The following is a 20,433-nucleotide window of genomic DNA, read 5'->3' on the forward strand; positions in this document are numbered from 1 at the left end:
ACAGAACTAGAGGAAACGGCCACAAACTGAAACACCAAAAGTTCCCCAGGAACTTAAGGAAAAATTTCTTCCCAGTGAGGGTGCCTGAGCCCTGGAACAGGCTGCCCAGAGAGGTTGTGGAGTCTCCTTCTCTGGAGATCTTCAAACCCGCTTGGACGCAGTCCTGTGCCACGTGCTCTAGGTGACCCTGCGTGTGCAGGGGTTGGACTAGGTGACCTCGAGAGGTCCCTGCCAACCCTAAGCACTCTATGATTCTATGATTTGCCTGCGATCTGGCTCTGCCGCCTCGAGAGACCAAAGCGTCAGGGTCACGTCTCGCACGGGAAGGCTGGTGTTAATGTGCTGCAGTTCCATTGCTCCACTTGGTTTTTAAGCTGGCCTCTTCGCTTTGTCCTTCTAAATGTTGAATATATTCACAGAGCTCCCTGCGGGATGGAAAAATACCTGCTCAGCATCTGCTGTGGAGACGCTCCGCGTGCCGAGCGCGAGGGGTTTGCTCCGTCCTGCCCTCTGGGCCGTCTCGGGATAGGGCTGCGGTGGGTATCGGGTTGGTTTTCTTGGGTTGGTTTTATAATAAAAGCAAACACGAAGCTTTAGCTCCACAGTCACTCAGCAGGCGCTCGTGGCTGGTGCTGGGTCTGCGGAGCAGGGCCCTGTGTTTGGAACCACCTTTAGCTGCCCGTTTTTAAGGAGATGGGTTGTTTTGGTTTGGTTTTGTTTTTTAAGGCCTTTCAGAAAGTCTGCTTTCCTCCTGCTCTCCTAGTGCTCTATGGGATTGCATGAGGTTGCAATATCCCTTTTCTGTGCAGTACAGCACTTCAAAACTCACACAAAGGGGATTAGTTTATGCTCCTTTTAAGCCGCGTTTACACACATGTGTGTGCCTCACCCCCAAAAAACCCAAACAAGCGATGAAACCTCCAAAACTTGTTAGAGACACAAAGCCCGTTGCGGCAGCTTCTGATTGTTCCTGGTTATTTTTGATTTCTCTATTGCTGTATTTATTTTATTTCTGGTTTCTGTTGGCTGTAGGCAGTGTCCTACCCATAATGTGTTGTGTCTGTGTTTGGGGACGTGGTGGGAAGCACCATTGAGGGGGTTGTCACGGGATCGGTTGTGCTCCACGTCCCATGGAGCTTCACCCATGCAGGTCTGAGAAGAGCCATAAGGTGCCGAGCAGAGCCCACTGTTTCCAGGGGTCATCATGGAATCACGGAACAGGATACGAGTTATAAAGCATGAGAGGTCAGAAGGCAGGTGAGGAGCTACCCCGTTGGGAGCGTTCTGAAGGTCTCTGCAGGAACTGAGGAGAAGCGTTGGGCCCTTGAGTCAGCAGGGACATGGTGGTCACCGAGTGCAGCCTGGCAAGGAAGCGGTGGGATGGAAACGGGCCGGGGAGCTTTGCCTTGGGAGCTGCAATTAGGATCAGATGAAAGGAAGACCCTGTTGAACAAATGGGTCTTCTGGGAATTGATCCAAGGTCAGAAGTCAGACAGAGGTGAGGCGAGGGTGTCACCATGGAGGCTGAAAATACTCGTTTTGAGGTTGTGAGAGTGATACTGGTGCCTGACTCTTGCCCTTCCCTTCCTTGGCGTGAAGGAGAAGGTGGCTGCATGGGGAAATGGAGCACGTAAGGGGCTGCGCTTCAGAAGCTCGAGAGAGACGGTTCTACTGCTGTCCATGTTCACGCAGCTTCGTCCTGCGGACCCTGGAGTGATGCTGTCTTGTGTTCCTGCCCCAGAGTGAATAAAGCAAAACTGCAAACTGCGTCACTGTTCCCCAGGCCAATCTTTTTGTGTTCTGTGAGTCATTTCTGGCTCTTTCCAGTTATTTTTGGTTTCTATATTACTACATTTCTCTTATTTCTGGTTTCTATTGGCTGTAGACAGTGTCCTGCCCATAACGTGTTGTGTCTGTGTTTGGGGATGTGGTGGGAAGCGCCACTGAGAGGGTTGTCACGGGGTCGGTTGTGCTCCACGTCCCATGGAGCTTCATCCGTGTGGATCTAGGAAGAGCCGTAAGGTGCCGAGCAGAGCCCACTCTTTCCAGGGGTCATCATGGAGTTATTATGGTTGGAAAAGACCTCCAAGGTCATCAAGTCCAACCATAAACCCATCACCCCCATCCCTACTAAACCTTGTGCTCATGTATGGCTGTCATGGTGGATGTGCATATAGAACATAACTTGTTAAATCAATAATAGGTCAAGAGATACAAAACAGGAACAGCAATTGGAGCAATTTATCTGTTAGGTGGAAGCTCTGGATTACTGGCATTCAGATGCTTTAAAGTCCTACCCTGCTCTCTGGATGGTTTAAGCTAATTTTGAGTTAAGAAAATGCTGAGGAAGTTTCAGGGAACTGGAAGAAGACAAATATTTTGTCATTAGAAGGTTTTAAAAATGTGACTAAAATGACCTGGAAAAGCTATAGTTTCTTTACCTTAACTTCATTTTTTTTTTCTCCAGTAAAGAAGTACATCAGAAACAAACTAGAAGATCATAGATTAATTCTGCAAACCAGGGAAATTAGGGGGAACTTGGATTTTGTCACATCTCCTTTGTAGTGAAGTTAGAGGTTTGGCCCCCAAAGGCAGCAGCGCTGCTGGAGCCCGGTGCTGCGTGCGGCTGCCCGCGGAAGCAGGACGCTGCAGGCTGGGAATGAGTCGGGAAAATGAGAAATCCTCATTGGGCAGCTCTCAAATGTAGCTGCCTACTGGGGGAACCAGTTTCTATCCTTAGTCTTAATAATTTTAGTGATTCGCCAGTCAGCAGCGATTCATCACTGAGGAATTTTGCAACTGGCAGAAGGTCTTGGAAATGAAGGTGCAAGGAGGTGGCTGGGATGTGGATGCTGCAGTGTTAAAGGGAATCGCCGCGGGTCTGGGAGCGGGGGCGCGGGTAACTGCCTATGTTGGGTTCACAAGCACCAACCTGGGGGAGATCTTCCCCTTCCAGCAGCTGAGAACCGAAACCTGCCACGTTCAAGCCACAAGTCGCATGCGGGCGCTTGCAGCGATGCGGCCTGCAGCAGGGCTCCTCGGTGCAGCTCTGCGGCCTCTTGTGCAGCGGGTCGGGGACGGTGGCTGCAAGTGGCTCTTCTGGCCCGAGGCTTTGGGTCCCCGCCAGGCAGTCTGGGTCCCGAAGCGCTTTGGCCGACTGCAGCGTAACAGACGCAGTGGCAGTTGCTGCTTGTATGGAAAAGGAATATCAGGGAGGAATATAGTCCTTTGTGTGTGTGTTTGTGTGTTTCAGAAATGAGCATTTAGGAAACAGAGCTATCTCTGTGCTTTATCTAGACAGCTTAGCTGCTGATGGATAGAAAACGGGTCCTGGAGCTTGCCTGGCTCCAGCCAGAGCCTCTTGTTGCTCCCCATGGGAACCTTGTATTCCACAGTGGTATTGCCAGTGCCAGGAGATCCTAATGCAGGAGTCTGTGCTTGGATACCTGCTTCTGCTGGATGTTGAGGAATGCAGGTGCTTCTGCTGGATGTTGAGGAGTGCAGGTGCTTCTGCTGGCGTCTCAAAAGCGTCTCCGTCAGGAAGGTGCTTTAAGAAGCGGTCAGGGTTTCCTTTGCGGTTAGCAGATAGCTATCTGTGTGTGCCACTGATTTGCTGTGCGCGCTGCCGTTGTTCGCCTCAGCCCTGCTGTTCAGCTTCTCTTTGTCCTCGGTTGAGTCATCCCCGTGCGCGTGTTGAGCTTGTGTTTTGACAGGCATCGCTTGGCTGAGCGCTGCCCGGCTGTGCAAGGGCCAGTCGCTGTCTTCCCCGCTTGGAAACCTGCCTGCTTTGGAAGCTTGACTAAGTTTTGGCCAAGTTCAGGGACTCCTCTTTGAAGATCTCGCTCTACCTGCTGTTAAATTAAAACTTCTCGGCCTTATATAGGAGGAAAGTGTTTCATTCTGTAGTGGCTTCCTTCGTTTCAATCCACAGGGAGACATTCACTGTGCATTCTCATCCTAAATGCTTGCCCAAATCTGTTTCAGAAGTCCAGTCTAACCCAGCTTTTCCATCCCTCTTAACTAGCTTTCACATGTTCGGAAGACTCTGCGTGTTTGTTGTGGTAGGAATAAGAGTTGGGATTAGACTCGTGCAACTTTTGGATGACTGGCAAAAAGGGAATGCCCCAGTGCCTAATGGGCTTAGCTTGTGTGTCAGAAATGATAAAGCTTAGCTCTGGTGATGGTGCCCGGGTGGTTTAGAGCTCGTTTTACTAGAGTTAACGACATTAATGAAATCCCCTCTTAAAAACTTTCTATATCTGGTGTTCCTGCAACGTTTTCCTCCCATTCTCCCCCACGTGTCGGTCCTCCCCGCTGATGTTCAGGCCCTCCTTGGCCCTGCTCCGTGCGGCCGCGGGGCCTCCTAGGAGCGCAGTTGCTCGCGGGGAGCCCGTAGCTCCCGGGCGCTGCGTCCGCAGCCGCTGTCTCTTCCCGCCGCCTCCCGGTTGCGCTTCGGGAGCCCCCGGCGCTTCCCGCCCAGCGAGCGGCGACGGCTCCGGTTCAGCGGCCACAGAGTCACACACAGAGCCGCCTTTTTAAGCCTCGTAAAGAGCAGCCAGGAGCACTTTGGAGCTCCAGCTCGGTGCGGTGCCAGTGCCAAGCGCAGCTAATCCGCGCCCAGGCTGCGCTCCGTTAATTGCACCGGGCCGTAATTGCAACGCGTGGCATCAGCGCGCGCCTTTCCCAGCTTGCAGGACCGCGTGAGGTGATGCCTTTGCGCAGTGATTAAATGTGCCTTAACTCTTTTCTTTCAGGCTAGAAATCTTCACACGGGAGAGCTGGCTGCTGTAAAAATAATCAAGCTAGAGCCTGGTGAGTTTTGCATCCTTTCCCTGCACGGTTGGGTTGTGCGTTTTCTGTCGTGAAACATGTACAATTTTTCTGTATGTTTATTTTCACAAGATTACAAAGTCCCACACAGAGTGTTATCTGCCACATCTGCTGTTGTTCGACGACAGGAAGCACTGCAGGATGTACCACGGCTTTGGGTTATGTCCTGCTTGCCGTTTCCGCGCTCGTTCTTGTCTACCTTGCCTGGTGCTTCATAAGGCTACTGCAATTACAGTGTGTCAGGCTGTTAAGGCAAAGGCTCAGCATCTGCCTCTGTCCTCTGAAGTCAGCTAGCTTTGTCCCTGAGAGGTGTGCTGAGCTGCAGCCTGATCCGGGTGCTGCAGGAGAGCTGAAATCAGAAAGTGTCCCCGAATGGAAGCAAGGAGAGGAGCTGCTTATCTCCTCAGTCACAACGCTGTCCCACCTGAGCATCTTCTGCTGTGTGAGGAAATAATCTCCCGTCACGTGTTCCCGGGAATACCTATCAAATCAAATCCTTCTTCAGCGTAATCCTCTTCCGTGTCTCTCTACCCTGCCAGACTCTCCAGAGTTGACATTTACCTGAACTCCTGGGCCATCCCGTTTAGGATGCAGTCCTGGGGGAGGCCGGGAGCGTGGGCTCGCTCGGCACTTGCGTGGTAGCACGTGCACCCTAGGAAACAAGTAGGAGATGCTGCTCATTAGTTAGCAGATAGGGAGCTGTGAAGCAGTAGGATTTATGGAGTCACGGTGGCGTAACTTACGTGACCGGAGTGCTATGGGGAATTAATTGAGGCTCGTTAGGCAGGAAAAATGAGGGGAGATGAGCAAAGATGCATGGCCATAGGAGAGGCTGAGGGAACCGAGTGTTTTTCAACCTGGAGAAAAGGAGGTTTCAAGAGGGATCTGACTGCTGTCTGCCATGGCTGAGAGCAGGGAAGGTGGAGCCAGCCCCTTGGAGAGGCAACGCGGAGGTTCCAGGTGGACGCAGAAAGCAGCTCTTCATGGGGAGAGTAGGGGTGCCCTGGGGCAGGCCCAGGGGGATGACGGGGTCCCTGTTCGTGGAGGAGTTGAGAACCCTGAGGCCCCTGGGCAGCTGTGTGCCGAGCCCTGCGCGTGGCGGCACTCAGAGACCCCCATGGTCCTGGCGTCCCCAGGCTTTATGATTCCAGGTTTTGAAGAGCAGTGCTGAACCATGCTCTCTACTCTCTCATAACAAGGTCTGTTCTTGACTGGACAAGTTTAAAGACTGTCATTTTGAAGGGGAGCTTCGAGTCAGTATATTGCTAGCAAGCGTGGGGCATGTGCTGTTTTCCCACTTCTTATTCTAAAAATCCATAGTGTCATTTGCCTGTCTTTGGTTCTGCTCAGTCCTTCCTGTTGAGAGCCATGGGCTGGTAAACACCAAGAGGCACCTGCCCCTGTCTTTAGGTTCCTGGTGCTTTCTCTTCACCTGTCTCCCATAAATGTTTGTCCTGGGAGCTGAGCCCAGCCTGGTGGTTTATTATGTAGTTTTTGTCTAGCTTTTGGTTGCATCCTGGCTAACAGACCGCGCTTACCCAAGAGTCCTGGCCAACTCAAGCACCTGCAGGTCTTGTGGTGAAGCCTCGGTGATCAGCCTGGCGGACACCCGTGCTTTTGTGGTGTCCTGCGGCGCGTAAGGAGCGTTGCCAGCAGGTCCAGGGAGGTGATTCTGCCCCTCCGCCCTGGGGAGGCCACATCTAGAGTCCTGGGTCCAGTTCTGGGCTCACCAGTGCAAGAAGACAGAACGTGGGACTGCTGAAGAGGGCCCAGCGTAGGGCTCGGAGATGCTGAGGGGCCCAGAGCATCTCCCCTGTTCCAGTTCAGCCTGGAGACCCCGTGTTTTCTGCCTCTCAAGTTATATCGTCAGGAAGGCTTCGGTGCCATTTATAAAAATAGGGGAGGAAGGCAGCATGAGTCCATGTACATCATGTGGCCAGTGGTTGGGAAATGTGGGGAGGAAGAGCTCAGAACAACTTTGTCTTATTTAGAAATAACACTCGGAACCAAGTCTCCCTCCTCCCCTGCTTTTCCTTCCAAGCCTGCAAGGTATTTTAAGGTATTTTTGTTGTTTTCTGCTGAAATAGGTTCCTTTTTGTATAAGGGAAATGTGACCTGTTATAGACAGCATACGAGGGTGTCTCTGTTGTCCTGTGTTCAGAGTGATGTGTAGGCTCTTTTGGAAACGATCATGGTGGGTTTAACGTGGGATTTTGCCCCTCGAAGGGAAGCACTCTTGCCTCTGGCCCGCAGGACACAAGGCTTCCCTTGAGCGGAGCTCGTTTCCAAGCGCTTTTTAAGAAGTGGTGAGAAGTTTGTGAAATCCAACATGTTTTTTTTTTTTCTTCCAATTAGAAGAACTGGAGAAATCCTAGTGAATAAAAAGGAAAGAGGCTCAGCTTGATTCTTTAGCTCTTCTCTTCTTCTCTTGAAGCATCCGGCGAAGATACCAGCGTGGGCCAAGGGCAGCCAGCTGTGCCCGTGATGAAGTTACCCCGGCAGAGCCCGAGTCCGTGGCAGATCCCGGTGGCTCAGCCAGGTCTCGCGCTCGCCGCGTCCTGGCGTCGCGGTGCCGCTTCCCCACGGCCGCGGGCGCCTTCGTGGCGGGCCCAGATCTCCAGCACGGAGCAACCTCGAAGCCCCGCGGCTGCAGCGAGCAGGCAGGGCCCGGAGTAACGAGGAAGGGAGCTTTTTGGGTGCTCTGTGAACCCCTCTGCTTTCAGCGGTGCCTGCAACGTGCAGGGAGGCTGCAAAGCAAAGCTGCAGCCAGCGGCTCTAGGGTTGGTGCAGCCTTTGCTGCCGCCGCGTGAGCCGCGCAGGAGAGGCGCGAGGCCGGCGCAGCCCGTTCCCACGAGCATTCGCCACCGCGTCTGTGCGCCTCGGGGGCCGCAGGGACGCGATTTCTTCTGCACCCGGGTGCTGGGTTTTCCATTTCATCTCTGTTTTAATCTCCTCGCAGCGCTGCCAGCCCAAGCTCTGTGCGTGGCCTGCGCACCCACAGGCTCTTGGCAGGGGCCTCGCTGGGTTTTTGCTCTGTTTTTAGGGATGCTTCGTGGTGTTTATTTATCTGTAATTCTCAGGGATATCTACAGGCTCCGCAGGGCAGCTGGGCTGCAGCACTCTGCAGGAAGACACAGCACTTTAAACCTATGGATTAGAAAAATGAGTTGCTGTTTATGAGAGCTTATATTTAATGTTGTGATTAGTTTTGGAGGGTTTGAGTTGCTTTTGTGGGCTCCGCTTGCAGGAGCAGGTCATGACCAGCTTTGCAGCCAGTGCTGGATGCTTTGCAGGAGCTCAGCCCCTTCCAGCCTCAGCGTGGGCTCCTGTCAGACCCCGCAGCACAGCTAGAGAAAGCCCAGTAACAAATCTGAATTAGTCACCCTTTGAGTTACATGAGTTACAGCCTCTTCCGGAGAGGAGGAGGCGGCAGCTCGGAGATGGGAATTAATCAGCGGGTGGAAAAATAAGAGCTCCCAGCTCCATGGCCCTCTGGCAGCAGGGCAGAGGGCTCGGAAGCCCCCGGGAGGTAGGAGCTGCCCTAGGTTGATGTCCAAAAGCAGCGGCACAAGAGGGGAGAGCTGTGGCAGAAGCACCCCCGAAATGGGGGTGCGGATGAGTCCCTTGTGTTGCTCCCTCAGCTACTACCAGCAGTAAATGGGGCTCAGCCTTTCCGCCCAGACCCCAGCATCGCTGTGTGTTTTATTTCATGGGCTATCACTTTGCTGCATCTTTCCTCCAAGCGAAGGAAACAAGCTCTTCTATTTACCAAGCTAGTCGTTAACTCGTTTGAATTTATGAGCTAGTTCTGCTGCCACACTCACTTAAACCATGCTAGTAGAATCAAAATAGACTGTATTTTTCCCTTTTTTTTTTTTTTGGCACAGACTTTGGAGAGCATTAGGCAAAAGTCTTATGGCACGCTAGTGACTTTTCCCAGCATCCTCCGAGCACAAATGCCTCAAATAATTTGAGAGCCAATTCTGTTTCAGAAACGAGTCCAACTGTACTGAGCGGCGCGAGAGCCAAAGGCGTCCGCAAGGCGAAAGCCGCGGCCTTGTATGGGTTTAGCAGGAGACTTGCAGGGGCAGTCGGCGCAGGGCAATAACAGTTCGCTGGGTCTGGGCTGCAGAACTCTCTCCCTGGGAAAATGTAATAAACAAAATGTCTTAAAATTTATTAGATGTCCATTGTAAATATTCTTAGCGTGATAAATAGTAACCTTGGAGGCCTTTGGCGCTCGCAAGGGCCGGTGCCGGTTTGCAACGCTCCGCATCCCCTGCAGGAGAATCCCGTGGGGAGTTCTCCTCTCATTCAGGATTGCGTTTCCCAGGGGAGAGCTCCGTAAAGGCTGGAGCAGCCAGCTGGGTATCCCAGGCTGGTCCTGTGGCCTGGACAGCAACGTGTTTCAAGAGCGTTCGAATACCCTGCTGCCAGACTTCTCAGTTCTATTTAAGTGCTGTGTCGAAAAATGCTCTGATTTTGATTTCCTGCTTATCATGTGTTTCCAATCGGCTCTTCCCGCTCCAGAAACGCGTGCGGCCCGAGCGGCTGCTGCCCGTGCAGTGTGCGCTTCCCGCATGGAAACAGAGTTACGTGGATGGAGAAGGGCAGGGTAGAGGCACGGGGAGCTGATGTGGGAAGCGGGAAAGAACCTGAGGGATCGTGCAGGTCGGATGGGACAGCGGGGGACGCTCGGGTGAGGGCAGCCTGCCGGGTGCTTGCAGTTAGGGGAGGACGCTGGAAAAACGTGAGGGAAGAAGCAGGGGAGCAGCGGTGAGATGACAGTGGGAGATGGGATTGTGAAAGGCTGAGCTGCATAAAGACAAGTGGGGAAGGCCAGAAGAGTGGAAAAGAGATGGAAATGTTACGGAACAAGAATATATGTTGTGTGTTGACATGGCTACTCATAAGCATGTGCAAGCAAATGAGGGCAGAAGGGAATACACATGAGGAAACTTTTCTAGCACTAGAGCAAGGCCTCAGGCCAGACGTGTTTGTGGTCCGGAGAGCGGAGCTTCTGGTAACTTCAGATTGAAGGTGAGGAAGCGGAACCTCCTGCTCCCGATCCGTGCTGCCGAGAGCCCTGTGCTGCTCCTGCATCCCGGATTTCCCAGCCTCCGGAAGGTCCATAAGGAAGTACAGGGTGAGGCTGAGATCCCCGCGGGCCGGCAAAGCAGCGCGTTGCAGCAGTGCTGCTCGGTGTCCGTGTGCCACCATTCCGTGTCACTTGGGAACTCATCAGCACTGCTGATGGATAAGCGGTTGGCAACTAGATGCTCGCGGCAATAAAATTTCCTGGCGGAAAAATGATTCCTGATAACTGTATCATGCTTGGAATTGAGTTTCTGCGCTTCAAGTGTTGGAGATTTAAATTCATTCTGTCAGAGTGCAGATTTCCCTGAATCTCAGCGCGAGGTGGGGAACAGCTCTGATGCTTCCCTGTGATTTACGTTATCCTCCTCCTTAAAGATATGAAGATCCAAAAGGACCATTCCCAGTTTCACATTCCCAAGCGTTGTGGGACAGAGACCCGTGGGTCTAGGGAGCAGCCAAGGAAGCAGGAATTTGACATCTGGCAGCAGTTGGAGCTGTGCAATGACATGCCACATTAACGCCTGCCCCCAGAATATTTCGGGGCCGTTACTCCCCGTGCCAGGCTGTCTTCATGGAGCTTGGAAGATGCCCGAGGAGTTGGGCTCAACCAGGATGGAGGAGAAAAACGGGCAGCAAATTCCGATGTGACCCAAAGCTGTGTATGGGGAAAGACCCTCCTTCCTGGGCACCGGCCGAGGCCTCACGCTGCTCAGATGGCTGCCTTGGAGGCCTGGCCTCAGAGCCGGGTGGCGGGGAGCCGCCTGGCAGCTCGTGTGGAGGACCTGGAGCTTCCCAAGCCCTGCGGAGCGGCCGGGACAGCCTGGCTGTGCAGGAGGCCCCTCATCCCTGCGCGCGGAGGCTGTGCGCTGGGGCACGCGGCTCCAGCATTCCCATGCTTTCCACCCTGGAAAACGCGGCGGGACGCCTCCCCCACCAGTTTTAGCACCGATTTACCAGGTTTCACCTCGCTTCGCTCCTGAAACGCGATGCCGTGGCGCCGCGGCCGCCCGTTTCCACAGCGGGCCCCGCGCGAGGCCGCGGTTACCTCAGCGCGGCGCGGCCGTGACTCACCGCAGCGCGGCGGCTCCCGCCTGCCACATCGCCCCTAATTGCAAACATGTGAGCAGACAAAAAGCACATTTTTCCAATTCCGTGTTATTTAGAGTCCAGCGAGCTCTGATGACTAAAACAGAAGAAAATCTTTTTGTCTGGGTATATTGTCACCTTTGAGCAAACTTTTTTTCGTCTTGCTGTCTCCCTCTTGATGAAGTATTTTTTACAAATTCTTTGTCTTACTATTTTTTTTAATGCTATCCAAGGATATTTAATTTTTGCCCTATTTCAGCTTTTCTTGCCAAGAGTAATATTGTAGCTGCCTGGAAACTCTGAATTCTCTTGTTTTGAATTCATTCTGGTCTTTGAAGCACTATACATCTTCTCCTCTATCTCAGGGTCCGATCATTCAGCATCTTCTTCTGGGTCTTTTTGCCAAGCTTTTCTCATGGCTACTTCTCTGCTCCTTTTTTCCATCTGTTTGCCGCTTCTGCATTAAGCTCCCTGTCTATGTTCAGCCTGCATGACCCTTTCCTCTCCCGAATCCCTCATTTTTGGTAGGTAGCCCCATTTGCTGCAGATATGATTAGTTTATTAATTGCAAATCAAGAGGTCATCTCTTTGGTCTTGCCTGCTGCAAGGCGGGATCAGCTTTGTCACTTTTTAATGGCGATTTGTCTCTTTTCCTTCAAATTTTCCATCTGTAAGAGTTTTCACAGCTTTTGGGCACTTGAGTTCAGTGCTCCATTGCTGTCGCAGATGGAAAGTTTTTCCCAGCAGAGGATGGAGAATGTAGGTCCAGGCAGTTTAAGCTCCTAGTTGTCCTCTCATAGACATGGAGGGCAGATTATTCCCTCTCCCCTTTCCCGATATCTCATGTATCTCTGAGGATTATGTCTGCTGTTGCTCTATTTTATTCCAGATAGCCACGCTGGATTTGGGCAGCAGGGCTGGCTGCTACACGCAGGGTTTTGCTGCTGCAGGAATGCTTCTGGATCATGGGTGTCACATATATGCAACAGTGTTTAGCTGTTCCTAAAATGTTTCCTTGTATAACGAGGAGTCTTTGATTTGAGGATCACAGCTTAAGGGGAGATCACGGAGCGCCAGTGCAGCTAGAGAGTTGCGATCCCTTCTTGGGTTTGGGGGCTCCTCCTTCACACGTCCTTGGATTTGATAAAACTTCTCAAGTGAGTTATTTGTGAAAGCTCAGTGGTTTCCACTGGGAAGTTTGTCATTGAAATAGTGAAGATTAAGCCACCAGACCCCAAATTCTTTTGTTCAGGGTATTTGTTTTACAGGCGGGTACATGAACTTGAGCAAAAATCTGACTTAGTTCAACGGTAACCCATAAAGCAAGAGCAAAGTCTGAGATCTCTGACAGGTCTGATGGATTAGAGCATGCAAATTGTGTTGCCTTTTTAAAAAGAATGTTGTCAAAATCATATAAGTTAAGGGGGGCAGTGGTAGGCAGCACGTTTGCTGCCTTCCCCATCCCGACTTGATGATGAGAGATAACTTTCAGGGGTGAAGCATAAACCATAAATAAACTTACGAAGCATTTCTACTTCAAGAGAACGTGGTCAGAGAACGACGTTGTCTGAAACAGCATCTTGCTGAAAACCAAGTTCCAATCGCTCGTGTCTTACAAGTTGTTGCAGAAATTTTGTTCATACCCAAGGGAGAATAAGGGCAATAAACTACATTAAGCATTACTGCAAGGGGAGTACATATCTAGCATGGCCTAATAGGCTGATTTGGATTATATTGTCCTTTAGAGGGAGGCTGGCCACTCACCCAGGCTCGGGGCCACTTGAAATGTCCGAAAAAACATCTTGTCCAAGGTACGGGATGTAAGGATGGAATTAATTACACCTGCACAAAGTGTGGGACTTTGGAACAATGCCACAAAGTTGGAAAAAAAGCCAGAAATCCCCGTTAAAACTAGGAAGGATGTCCCTGTTGGCCGTCCCGGGTAATTTTTGGAGGGAGCTAGTTCCTCCTTCCCGTCTCGTGCTGCTTTGGCAAAGCCCGCCGAGTCCTTGGCTGCGGTTTCTTGCTGGTGAAGCCAACTGCGAGGGAGAGCTCCCCTGCCTGAGCCTTTTCCATAACTCACCTGTAACTCTCCCCTGGTGCCCACATGGGCAGGGAGATCCTCCTTCCCTTCCTAACGGAGCATGGAATGAAGCTCGGAAGGTGCCAAGCTCCATGCTGAGAGTTGAAGACCCCACGTCACCCCCGCTGGCAGCAGATGCAGTGGTGCTTGGGGAAGCACATGTACTATTTTCCTCTATAAAATGCAATTTTATTGGAATTTACAGCAGTTTTTAAGCTTTGCCCTCTCCAAATTAAAGTGATGTACACATTCTAGGCTATTGCTCTGTCTGCAATATATTCTTCCATAGATTTCTTTTTACAGGGGGTATTTAGGGTGTGTTTAGCAGCTCTGATCTAAAAATGCCCTTGTGCCCCATGGCTGGGTGTCTCCTCTCCTGTGAGGCTGCAGCAGTGAGTCTGTGCAGGCCGTTGGCTTTCTCAGAGGTATCTTTAAATTGAAACGTCCTCTAGAAGGGCCGGGGATCTTTTGGTGGCAGGAGGGGACTCCGTGAGTGGGGATTTCTGCCAGCGTCTGCAGGACGCCTGGGCCCCAAAAAGCCAGGAGTCTCATGATGATCATCCAGGGCTACTGTGGAGCTTTTCCTTTTTCCAAGCGGGCTGATATTCAGGAAAACTTGCAGAGGGCCGAGCAGCTGTCCAAGCCGCGGCTCGTCTTTATGAATTACGCACATACTTTCGCATCTCCCTGACCTTTGGATTTGAGTGACATTAACTGTTTTCTGTTTTTCAGGCGATGACTTTTCCTTGATACAGCAGGAAATATATATGGTGAAAGAATGCAAACATTGCAACATCGTAGCCTATTTTGGGAGCTATCTCAGGTAAACCTCAGCTTCATAACCTGCATTTCCATTGATTCCTTCCTAAGGCAATGCTCTGTCTGGCTTATTATAATTATTAGCATTATATCCGCTCTCGCTGTTCTTCTCTAGGTTGGATCCCCTTCAGTTCCCAGCTGACATTAAAAAATAAAGTGACTAACACTTTGCTTTCTGTGCTGGCCAAAAGGCTGGAATACTTTTATCACTAGGAGCAGAAAGAAACTTTTCCCTTAGGGACTCTTACAACATGCCCAAGCCTACTCACTTCCTGGGCAGATTTGAAATGTTTACCACTCCTAACATAAAATAAGCTCGTTATTTATCTGCAGCAGGAATGCTTGTAGGTATTTTATTTAATGGCAGTATTATGTGTTGGGGAAGCGTAGCAAGCAAGCTGTAAGAGCAAAGATCTCCGAGTCTGAGCTGCTGGTGGGAGACCTTTTCCATAGCTCTGGTGTGACGGATGCGACCAAGTCCGGAAAGGCAGAAGCAGAGGGATGCCAGCTGGCTGCCTCCTCAAGGACACGCGCTGAAAGTTATGCAGAAAGTTGGCAAAAAGATTTTCCATATCTGTGGAATCCTGCCATTTATCAGTAGGCTCCTGGGGAATATATTTCACCACTTCTCTCAGTTGGTCTCTTTCTGCGAGGCTTAATCTTCAGATTTCTTGCAGGATTGCGTTTTTGCAGTAAGTTGAGCAGACCAAGTGGTCTTCAGCTGGAGGGAGATAGCTAAATTCCTGCATCCCCAGCCCCACTTTTGAAAGCCAGGAAGAATTTCTTAAAGACAGTTTAGATCGTTTAAGGAATTTCTTAAAGACAGTTTAGATCGTTTAAGATCCAACCTGTGAGTTAATATATTTAAATCATGTTATCTTGCTGATAACCTCTGGTGTTTCTTCACTGTGTTATTTATTGAAGCCAGAATGTCGATGTTAAAGCAACATCTCTTAGATTTGATCAGCTGATAGAGACTTGTCTATGGCTGACACAAATCCTCACCTATTGGACCGAAAATGTTATGTTGAGATTCTTTATTACATAAAATGTGTAACTGCTCATGATACATTGGAATATTTATTTTTAATAAATGCCAAAGAGTGATTTAAATGGTCATTATTAGCTCTATCCTGCATACAGCTCAGCCAGCCTCTGATGCGTGTGTTTAACTCTCTCTTGACAGCCGTGAAAAGCTGTGGATATGCATGGAATACTGCGGTGGCGGATCCCTTCAAGATATTTACCATGGTATTTTGAGACTTTTGACTACAGTTATACTTTTTAGAAGCTTTTAGCAACAAAATAAGTTTTGTTGAATGCCCAGCAGCATTCGTTGGCTTGGGGCAACCAAGCGCCTTGGCAGGTCGGGGCAGGGATCGATCATCTTCCCCCTTTTCAGAAGGGGGAAAAGAGCCCCCAAAAGTTCTCAGCATCATCAGGCTAATTAGGTGTGGAGGCCAAAATAGTGCTAGAATAAACCTATGCGATAAATCCGGCCAGTGCTGAACGCAGAGCTCAAATCTGTGTTGCAGACCTGTGGCCTGTGTGTTAGTCCCCAGCCAGAAAGGATGCGAAGGGTCAGGAAGCTGATTTTGCTCTAAATTTCATTTTTAAAGGATGAAACCGACTTGTTATTCCTGTCCCTGTACAATAGCCTGCCACTCTTGTGGCTATTTTTACTTCTGGGATGCCAAGTAGAGCTGTTCATTCTTAGAAAGATTTATTGGAGAGGTTGGAAAAGCAGCCTGGGAACTTCCTCTGCCTCCAGCTGATAGCACAAAGTTCTCGAATCCCAAAGCTCTTTCCACTTTATTTGTACTAAATGGCTGAAAATGTTTTAGGACAATTGTAAGTCCCATATCCCCCTAACCATTCACATTCTTAATACTGAGAAATTAGTAGAACTCAGTTCTGTTGCTTTTTATCTTATGTATGATGTTAGACACTGTATTATTACCAAGAGATCTGTAAAATGGTTATTAGATTTCTGCCAAAACAGATTTTCTTCTTGCTATGAATATTATATTCTGTTATTGCAAAAGACAGAAGAAAAAGATGACGGAAAGACTTTCTGTTTAAAAAAAAAAACACTTTTCAAATCAAATTAAAATATAGTGCATGTAAAAATGTTTAACTTTAAAAGATATCTCTTTTTTTGCCTGTTTTGCAGCTGTATTTATACAGGGAACCCTGTAAACTTACAGACTGTTTTACCTTTGTTTCCAGTAACAGGACCTCTGTCAGAGCTGCAAATCGCCTACGTGTGCCGGGAAACCTTGCAGGTACTGTGCTCGTGTGGGGACACGGGGGAGCCTGGGGCCAGGCACCAGGAGTGGATGGAGCAGATGAGCAGATTGGGGCAGCGATGCTCTCCTGGCACTTAGTGTGAGCACCGGGTGCCTAGGGAGACCAATTAACTCAGGTTAATCTGCTTCCATTCTATATCAACAAAAACCAGGGCACATACAGTGACACAGTGCAAATACTTGCTTGAATCTCTGCCGAGCAGCTTTTGTCTGCCCCTCGTGCCACAATTAGCAAAGGAGTCTACACAAGAGCAGAAGTCGCTGATGATCCCAGAACAGAATCCTAAAATTCGGGTCACCTATGGGAGGTGCTACCTCTTTCCAGGTTGTGGCCGCAGAGAGGTCTCAGCTTTTTGCACATGTTGTTCAGTGCAGTGGTTTTGGGACTGATTTTTGAACCCCGTTGCAGAAAACAGCCCGTGCCTAGTAAGCAAGAGCAATAAAAGCCCACACCATGGCAGTAACTTCTAGCAATACATGGAAGGAGAATATTACCACCAGACGACTGAAATTCTGTTCTGCCTTGTGATTGCTGATATCTGTAGAAATGCAAAATAAGATGATGCAGACAGCTTGTTCCCTAAGGGAGCTTTTCTCTCCCTGCTCTTTGTGTCTGTGAAGACTCCCACCTTGCCCTGAAGCTCTGGGTGCTCCTGTCCCTGCCCGAGGCAGGTCCTGATCCTGATCTGCCTGCTCCTGGTCTCCTGCTGCTGCTTCAACTTGTCCTGCTCGAAGGGCGACTTAAAGGCTGAGTCTTCAGGAGAGTGATTAATTTTAGCAAGGGCTAAATGTGCTGTACCTTGAGGTTAGGTTCCAAAATGCACATCTCTCCGTGGAAAATGTTGCACCGTGCCCTGTTGAAACAAGTCTTCACATGCGTTTGTTGGTGCTGGGAGAGAGGAGGAACCAATGTATTTCTTACTGCAAATCTCAATTTTCTCAACTTCCAAATAAAATAAATTGAGTAAATTACATTTATTACATATAACCTGCTTTGTATTATGTTAGCAGATGGCAAAAACTGTTTCTTTCTTCTTATTATTTGTTCATGTATTTATTTTTACTTCCAGGGTCTTGCTTATTTGCATATGAAGGGCAAAATGCACAGAGATATAAAGGTAACCTGAAGCTGTGGGAGCTTATCTCAGATTTTATGATGCAGGAGAATTTGCTGATGCAGCATTTTAACTTTCTATGCATTGCGTTTTAGGGTGCAAATATTCTACTAACAGACCATGGAGACGTCAAGTTAGGTAAGCTGCCCGAGTTTCCTAATAAGACCAAATGAATATTTTAATTTAACCAAGAAAAGTCTGAGGTCTGCAGTGAGGGCTTGGGAGAGGTCGGTGTTACCGGCTTCCTCCAGTAACACTTCATGTTTGAAGAGGCACAAACCAGCTGAATCTTTAACAGCTGAAGCTTAATGCATTTTTAGTTGGATTAGAAAAGTGAGGGTTTTTTGTTTGTTGTTTGTTTTTATAATACTGCACTTCCTAGAGTGGAATTGGAGAATTAAGTGAAAATCAGCTTTCTAAGTATGTGATATTTCCATTTTACAGCGGACTTTGGTGTAGCAGCAAAAATAACAGCCACCATTGCAAAGAGAAAATCATTTATTGGGACCCCTTACTGGTAAGAAACCGCTTTGATTGCTGTGATTGCAAAGCTGAGCTGTGCTTACAAATAATACCAGGAATTTGAAAGTGCCCACACTGAAGTGAAGATTTATACACATCTGTAAGTATACACACGCATGTTTTTAAGCTCATACACTTCGTTGCACAGATTCCCTTTCTTCCAAGCAAAGTGCCCAAGAGTGCATATGCGTAGCTGATCTGTTAGTGTGGGACAGGATTGCCACTTCTCCCCACGCTGCTAATGCAGAACATCCAGGCCCTTTTCTGGACACCTGATGGTAATTTAGTTCTCAGTTGTTTCATTCCTTCATTACTCGTGGGAGTTCTGCAGAAAGAATTGTGAAGAAAAACAGATTTAAAGCTTGCTTTAATCATCTCCACTGCAGAAATTCTGCACCAGGCAACATTTAATAGTCTGGCATGTCGTGGTAGGCCTTGGGCTGGGTGACACGTGCAGATTTCACCGCTTTTGCGTTCCGGCGGTGCAGGATCCTCGGCGCGGGCTGCGCGTGGAGCCAGAGCTAATCCGGCAGCGCCTCGGAATTGCCTGCTGCCTCCTTGTCCTGCGGGCAGGGGATTATCCGCTCATTAGGGCATGTCACCAGCACTCAGGAGACCCTGCTGCTATTCCCGGCTTGGCCGGCGAGTTCGTGACCCGCGGCAAAAAGTGTCACCGCCGCCGGGCGCTGCGGTGGCGGCTGAGGGCGGGTGGTGCCGCACGCCGTTCAGGGACGCCGGAGCCGCGTGAAGCGCCCGGGCTCTCCGCGCTGCGGTGCGGAGGCGGCCGCGCTCTCCGCGCTCCGCCTGCTCCATGGCTCTGCTCTTCCAGGATGGCCCCGGAGGTGGCGGCGGTGGAGAAGAACGGCGGCTACAACCAGCTCTGCGACATCTGGGCGGTCGGCATCACCGCCATCGAGCTGGCAGAGCTGCAGCCCCCCATGTTCGACCTGCACCCCATGAGGTCTGCTCTGCGCCGGGCCCGGAGCGGCGGCCGCGCTGTCCCGGGATCAGCCCAGCTCCCAGCTCAGGAATTCCGGCTAGGGCTCCTCCACCAAGCACCTAGTTTCCGTGAGGGCCGTGTTTGCCCCTAAGCCATAATCTGGAGTGAAAGACTTCAGTTTAAAATGAAAATTATTCCTGAAAAATTTAAGTGTGTTTCAAACTTTATAACATCATCAGCATTGGGAATAAGCATGGATATAGTAAAATAAGTAGAGAAACCATCGTGTTAAATATAACAGGCTTATGCATGACAATTTAAAGATCAGAAGATCAACACCCTTGTGGTGTCTGTCTTCTAACACAATGTAGACTATGATGCAGTTTTATCAGTTTGATTCCTATCTTGAAGGGGAATTGTAGTATGAAGGAGAACATGTATTCCAAGTGTTTAGGTGTGTAAAGATAAAATTTATCTTTATCATATAATTATATTGTTCTCCCTTTATCTTTAGGGCATTGTTTTTAATGTCAAAAAGTAATTTTCAGCCACCAAAGCTAAAGGAAAAAGCAAAATGGTGAGTTAAACCAATGTTTCTTACATACCATGATAAAGCTAAGCTAGCAACGAATAAGAAAATGCTTTGGTTCTGTAAGTACTTAGATGCAAGAGAAGTCTGTACACACATGGTGTTATTTCCTTGCCTCAAAGGTGACCTTTTTCCATTATGAAATGTCTGATTTTGGAAGGGCTAAAACGTGCTAGAGCATCCTACCTAATGTGATCTCTGCCACCAATCCCAAGGGAAAGGAGGTCACCCCCCTTGGAGCCACTTTGTACGTCCTAGGAAGGAGAGTTGATTTTATCCTTCCCCTGCAATACACATTCTGCAGTCATTTCTTTGACTTGTGTTACCTTCCTGGCCTATGCAGGGTTTTCCGTGCTCTTAGTAACATTTAATTTTGACAGCCTAAACCATTCTAGTTTGCCAGGTGCTTTGTTCACACTCCCTCCCTGCAACTTTTTTTACCTTGAGGGGCTTGAGGGGTGGATCAGAGCAAAGGGAAGGGCAGAAACACTCCCCACGTGCGTGTTCCCTGTATCCAGCACAGTGCGGCGCAGCCCCAACCAAGGCACCATCCTTCTCCAGGGCCTTTTTCTCAGATGCTCAGGCTAGAAGGAGAAGGACATTCCATAACATATCCTGAATGTGAGCAGATTTGGGCTGGTGTTCACAGGTGCATTCATCCAAATGCAGTGGCAAGAAAAATGCTTGTCAAAGTCCTGTACAACGCCTGTAGGTCTCGGAGTAGTATCATATTATAATTCAAATTTTAAAAGGGATAATATGATGCAATCACCTAAACTGTTTTGAAAATGGCAATCAAGGGTTTTAAAGAGTAGACTGAGTCCTTATTTTTTCTCTTCTTTATTTTCCTGCTTGTGACCATGAGCAGTGAATAGGAGGGTTTCCTTAGGTTCTGAGGGTTTGCTGGGTACCTAATTCACAGTTTTCGTTGGTGATTATCTAGCTTCATAATAACTGACATTTGAAAAAGTAGGAATAACACCATGTGTGTTTGGTTTATTTTCTATATCTTACCAAAACTTCTTCCATGCAAGGTCCTTGAA

The 20,433-nt window shown here is 49.3% G+C and overlaps 1 protein-coding gene across 2 annotated transcripts in view; it reads left to right on the forward strand.

Moving 5' to 3' along the window:
• MAP4K5 (mitogen-activated protein kinase kinase kinase kinase 5) overlaps window positions 1-20,433 on the forward strand; it is a 52,717-nt gene that overhangs the window by 12,044 nt on the left and 20,240 nt on the right. For both annotated transcript variants that reach the window (XM_088533783.1, XM_088533782.1), the window contains exons 2-10: window positions 4,755-4,812; window positions 13,829-13,919; window positions 15,102-15,166; window positions 16,145-16,200; window positions 17,295-17,342; window positions 17,435-17,477; window positions 17,784-17,856; window positions 18,691-18,822; window positions 19,316-19,378. In XM_088533783.1, the coding sequence (XP_088389909.1) occupies window positions 4,755-4,812; window positions 13,829-13,919; window positions 15,102-15,166; window positions 16,145-16,200; window positions 17,295-17,342; window positions 17,435-17,477; window positions 17,784-17,856; window positions 18,691-18,822; window positions 19,316-19,378 (629 nt within the window). The remainder of the gene's footprint in view (window positions 1-4,754; window positions 4,813-13,828; window positions 13,920-15,101; window positions 15,167-16,144; window positions 16,201-17,294; window positions 17,343-17,434; window positions 17,478-17,783; window positions 17,857-18,690; window positions 18,823-19,315; window positions 19,379-20,433) is intronic.

This window comes from Tinamus guttatus, unplaced genomic scaffold (assembly GCF_059628265.1).
Source record: "Tinamus guttatus ecotype Peru unplaced genomic scaffold, ASM5962826v1 Tinamus_guttatus_pri_ptg000522l, whole genome shotgun sequence".
Classification (NCBI taxonomy): Eukaryota; Metazoa; Chordata; class Aves; order Tinamiformes; family Tinamidae; genus Tinamus; species Tinamus guttatus.